Raw genomic sequence first — 5,768 nt, forward strand, 5'->3', positions numbered from 1 at the left:
AAATTTAAAAAATTTAAAAAAAGAAGCAGTGCAGTATAGTGGGTAAGAGTATGCACTCTGGAGACAGCTTGCCTGGATGGGATTCTGGCTCAACTACTGCCTAACTTTGTGAGCTTGGACAAGTCAGTCACTTAACCTTTCTATGCTTCAGTTTTCTCATCAATAAAATGGGGATAAAAATATTGTACTAACCTCAATAATTGTTAAGAAAATTGAATTTAATAGATTTAAAGCAGTTAGTACAGTTCCTAACACTTAATAAGTACTGTATAAATATTGTTATTTTTGTTATTAAGTGACCAGAGTATCTATTGAAAAAATTCTGTATGTTTAGAGTTAGATATGAAATCTACCATCTGATTTTTGGGTGTTGTTGAATGCATACTTCATGAATACTTTTTCCTTGCTCAACTGTTTTTTGCAGAGGCTGGCTATGTAGCTACACCCATAGCTATGGTTCAGGCAGCCATGACACTTCTAAATGATGTCTCTGATCTTCCTAAAGCGTAAGTTTTGTTTTCTTCTAATTAGAAGACATCTTTTTTATCTGTGTTACATTTTAGCTGATCTCGATTTGATTTTCAGGTTTTGAGTCTGTGTGTAAGTATCTAGTTCAGTTCCTTTGATCCAAAGATATAGGTAAATTAAAACTGTGAGAACAGTTTCTTACCAGCCTCTGGGAACAACTGTGGAGGTAAATGAGGGAAGACAGAAAAGTTTGGGAGCCATGTTAAGTTAGCTCCAATTCTTTATAAAAATAGCTCAAGTCCAGAATCAGCCACTCAAAAAAAGTCCCTGTTGTTAAATAGTATTAACAGGAGCAGCTAATCAGTGCTGAACTATACCAGCTGGCAGTGGGAGCCCTGACTGACACCAAGTGTGAATTGGATCATGGGATTCTGGCTGTATGATCATCAAACGTACTCTCTTATTGGAACATTTAGCTGTTACCCTAAAACTAGGCCAACTTTACAAATGAAGATAGGCCTGCAGCTGGCAAGTAAATCAGGCATAACCTAAAACAATATTAAGTAATAAAAATAAAATTTGTATATAGTAAAACATATTAAATTTTTTCAAATACTTATGTACCCTTTGGAAATATTTAACATTTTACAAATGTCAGCTATTGTATTTAAAAAAACTTTTCATCCAGTTTAAGTCCTATTCACACTTTAATAATAATTGATTACCTAAATTTATCCTATTCAGGTCTTTTTTGAATCCTCCTGAGTCTGAGGACTGTCTTCATAAACAGGAGCAGTTACTCAGGTTGATGATGCTCAGTATGCTCCTTGAACACACGGTTAGCATGGAAACAGTCTCACCAGGAGCTGAGCCAGTCTAGATGGGATTGGTTGTGGTACTACTTTCTCCTGAATAATAGCTACTTGCTCATTTGGCTGATTTTAGGAATGGAACCCAAAGTAGCCATGATAGTATCAAGACTCAGGTTTTCATGAGTTCTGCAGTGATTTGATAGCTAGTGCTACAGAGCAGAGGGCTGGAGAGGAGGAGCTGTGTGAACTGTTTTCTCTTGTTATTGTTTTACAGGGGTGGGGTCTTCACACCTGGAGCAGCTTTCTCCAAAACAAAGTTGATTGACCGACTCAACAAACATGGCATTGAATTTAGTGTCATTAGCAGCTCTGAAGTCTAAATTTGAAGAATTAACTGAAGTCATAAAGTGCATGAATTAACAGCTTTTGTATTTGATATTTGAAATTCTTCTGTAAGCCTGTCTGACTATATATGGAAAAGATTGTCAAATCTAAAATATCTACACATTAAAAGCAGGAAATTATACTAGCTTACCCTAAATTTCACATCTCAGCTGATTTTGTGATTTTATTGCTTGTAAGAGAGAACTAATATTTGACTTACTTTTTCACCGAAATGTTCCTGGAAAATTTTTATGAATGAGCTGGCAGGTCTGATGGTGGAGGAGGTGTCCCTATCTTTGTTGTTAACAGCATTCCTCAATGAAGGTGCCCAGACTGGCATTCATTTAGGACAGTGACTGCTGCTTTCCTTGCCATGGTATGAATGGAATCTCACCTTCCAGTGAGTTTGTCTACATATTGTGTGAGCCTTTGCTAAATGAAACAGCACTTTTTGCTATTTTAGCCTAGTTTTTCACCCATCTACACTGACTGATTTTGGACTGTTACCTAAGTTGTATAGTTGTGTAATAAAGGGTTGTCAACTGAATGGTGGGTTTGTGTTTGGACCTGCCTATGTATTTGTGTAGTGGTAGAAATGTGCTGCTTAAGTGGTCTGACCTGTTCACTACAAGTAGTTGGGCTTGTCATTCTTTTTTTCCCTGGTTCTATACCTGGGATTAGTTTTAAGGATAGAGTTTGTAAGATTCTATTGATGTTTCACTGCCTAAGCAGAATTTTTCTCTAATTTACTTTTTGTATTTTAACTAGGTTTTTCCCTGAAGCCCTAAAATAAAGCAAAGGACTTTTCCTTTTGTAATAAGCACATAATAAACATAGTGTTCGTGTTGTTCATTACCTAAAGAAGACACCCCCCCTTTATGGAATTTCTACTTAAAGATGAGAAACATAACATTTAAGAATATTATTTGTGTTGGGAGACCATTCTGTGCTGCCTGTACAGGAGAAGGAGGGTATCTAACTTGAAGAGGGAGATTCAGTGGTAGTACTGCCCTCCCTAACTTTGCCTACTCTGCCCTGGCCTGGTCATCACAAGATAGGGATTTTAGTCTCAGCTCTGCCCTAACTTGTGGAACATTAGAAAAGGTTTTATCAGTCCTAAAATTAGAAAGCTGTACAGGAGGCCGGGCACGGTGGCTCATGCCTATAATCCTAGCACTCTGGGAGGCTGAGGCGGGAGGATTGCTTGAGCTCAGGAGTTTGAGACCCTATCTCTATTAAAAATAGAAAAGAAATTAGCTAGGTGTTGTGGTACATCCCTGTAGTCCTAGCTACTTGGGAGGCTGAGGCAAGAGGATCACTTGAGCCCAGGAGTTTGAGGTTGCTGTGAGCCACTGCACTCTACCCAGGGTGATAGAGTAAACTCTGTCTCCAAAAAAGAAAAGAATAGCTGTATAGGAGCAATAGATCCCAGGACTGGCTGCCTATTAGAATCTCAAAACAACAGAAGGTTCTGAAGTACCCCCAGCAGTTTGTATTCAGGAGGTCTGGAGGGCAGTGACGAGGAGTCTGTGTTTTAGATCTGCATTTGGGAACCACTGGATGCAGTTTCATGTTCTTTCCAGCTTTGCAATGTCTGCTCAGGCTTGACACTGATCTATGAAGGTAGCAGTGTGACCCATCCTCCAGCTTGAAGTACAAGTGGGTCTCATCCTGATTTTCCTTTTAATGCCCCAAGGTTCCACCTGTTCTCATTTGCCACAAGTATATGACTCATCTCAGGTGAGTAAACTGCAAATTGTCCAAGAACTTTGAGGCTCAGTCCAAGAGGAAGAGCCATCCCTGCTTTCAGTGGCCAGACAGAACTGGAAACTCTGCTCAGCCTCTATTGTTACTGTGTGTCGCTGACAGAGGCTTTCCAGGATTCTGTGATGTCTTTGCTGACCCTGCTCTGGCTGTTACCATGTGGTGCTCCAGACTTGGGCTCCAACATTACAGAGTTTTTTTAGTTGACATGGGTATACAGTCAGGACCTGAGCTGCAGGCAAGACCCAAATCTCGCACCCTGATATTAAGCTAAAATTGCCAGATTCCCCAGCCTTCCCGGAGACTTTTTCGGAGCTCTTATCTGCCTCTCCTGCCAGTAGAGGTTCAGTGTCATCCCATTTGATCTCCCTTAACTTCGTATTTTAGGGAGCAGTTTTTGGGGTTGTCACATCTTATTTCCTCCTTTTTGATTTCTCATGCAAATCAGCCCAGCTTCTCCCAGGGACAGTCTTGCACAGGCAGCAGGCCAGCGCAGTGATGTCTGTAGGCGCTTATGTCAGCCTCCCTGCTTACAGTGGCCTGGGCAAGTCATTCAACCTTTAAAGCCTCAAAATGGGGGAAATAATGGGCCATACTCATAGAGTTGTTGTGAGAAATGAGCTAAACTGTTTATATTTAGATTAGTACCTGGCACGTGGTGCCATTATCACTGCTGTTCTTATTAGAAGTCTCTCTTTAGCCACAAAAAGTTTCTTTACAGCCCCTCCCAGAGCACTCAGTATCTGTCAGTCCTTAACTAAGACCCATTAGTCAATTTGTGGAATCAAGATTGGCTTCAAAATAGACTAACTCCTGGCATATCTCACTAACAGTTGTAATCCCTGCACCCAAGACCCTGCACTGCAAAAAATCCCATAGGACAGGCACTAATGCTGCTCAGCAAATTGAACATACAGTCTTTCAAATAAACCTATGAAAAGAGAAAATAAGTAGAGGGAGAATTCAGACTTGTTCAGAGCAAGAATACAAAAGGAGGGGCATGAAGTACCCATCGTCTTGAGGTCTGACAGCAATAAATTTATCAAAAGAGCTTCATTTGAAATTTTGAACTGTTTACCATAAAAACATTAATGGCAAATGCTTATCGATCAATTCTGTGTACCAGGCACTGTTCTAAGTGCTTTATATTCATTAGCCATCGGCAAATACTGTTATCATTCCCAGATAACAAATGAGGAAAGAGCAGCTTAGGGGAAGTCAGTTGCCCCAAATCACACAATTGATAAGTGATGGATTTACCCAGAATACACCCTAGACAGTCTGATTCCAGAGCTCAGAGTGCTAGCCATTCACTTCTCCCACCTTACCTTCACCCTGGATGTGGATTCATTCTTACGTGATTTAAAATCAAATTGAAGGAGAGTTTTGCTTATAAATGGTAGAACAGGTTAAGCCCATTAGCTACACAAATAATCTTCACAACTCAAAGCTAAATGTTTTCAGTCTTCAGTTGGTGTGTCCTCCCTATTTGACATGCAGTAAATATTCTCTCTTCTTTTTTACTATAAGAGCAACATCATTTTTCAGTTTCCACAAGCTGGATTCAAGTAGGTCCCCAAAATCCTTAAACATCTGTGACTGTTGGTGTATAAATGGTCGAAGCATTTGATCGTCTTCCTAAAAAATAAGTGAAAGAAAAAAATGATAGTAGTACATAAACCTCATGTCATTAGAGTAAAAAATATTACATGTATATGAGTAGAGTGCCCAGTAAGTTTTCCCTCTGGGCTAGAAAACTGCATTGGAAAGTTGCTAGCACAGGCAGTAAGTCACATAGGACAACTTTGTTTCTGGAAGGCTACCTGAATGGCCCTTTAGTTACTGCCAATAAGGAAAACTGGTGAGATAATCCAAATATTTCAGATTGGAATGTTATATAGTCTTCTAATACTGGGGAAGTTCAGAGGTCTGCAAAGGAAATTTGGGGTGTGGGGGGTTCCGCCCCCCATTAGTAGGGTTTTGCTGATGCATCCCTGCCCCATGGGAGCAGGTCCCTCTGAGAAGGGGTTTGAGATGGCTTTGGGCCAGAGTGCCAGAGACAAACGGTGGAGGAGGTGGTGACAGTGTTGAGAACGGTGACGGCAGAGAGCAGATAGTGTGACATGGCATTGCGTTTTAGTTTGTAGTTCCCTGATTGTTACGAAACACCTGTTCATACACTTTGCCCATTTTTTCCAATGTGTTTTCCAACATGTTGTCTTTTTCTTATTTTAAAAGTAATTGTTGGCCGGGCGCGGTGGCTCACGCCTGTAATCCTAGCACTCTGGGAGGCCGAGGCGGGTGGATTGTTTGAGCTCAGGAGTTCGAGACCAGCCTGAG

General features: G+C 40.6%; 2 protein-coding genes across 2 annotated transcripts in view; one reads left to right on the forward strand and one right to left on the reverse strand.

Moving 5' to 3' along the window:
- SCCPDH (saccharopine dehydrogenase (putative)) overlaps positions 1-1,826 on the forward strand; it is a 30,109-nt gene extending 28,283 nt beyond the window's left edge. The window contains exons 11-12 of the mRNA XM_012644339.1: positions 425-506; positions 1,555-1,826. Of these exons, the coding sequence (XP_012499793.1) occupies positions 425-506; positions 1,555-1,660 (188 nt within the window). The 3' untranslated portion in view covers positions 1,661-1,826. The remainder of the gene's footprint in view (positions 1-424; positions 507-1,554) is intronic.
- A 3,087-nt stretch (positions 1,827-4,913) lies between these two features.
- The window catches only part of KIF28P, a 46,955-nt gene continuing 46,100 nt past the window's right edge, over positions 4,914-5,768 (reverse strand). The window contains exon 23 of the mRNA XM_012644340.1: positions 4,914-5,066. Coding sequence (XP_012499794.1) covers positions 4,914-5,066 — 153 coding nt within the window. The remainder of the gene's footprint in view (positions 5,067-5,768) is intronic.

Source organism: Propithecus coquereli, unplaced genomic scaffold, assembly GCF_000956105.1.
Source record: "Propithecus coquereli isolate 6110/MARCELLA unplaced genomic scaffold, Pcoq_1.0 Scaffold210, whole genome shotgun sequence".
Lineage (NCBI taxonomy): Eukaryota > Metazoa > Chordata > Mammalia > Primates > Indriidae > Propithecus > Propithecus coquereli.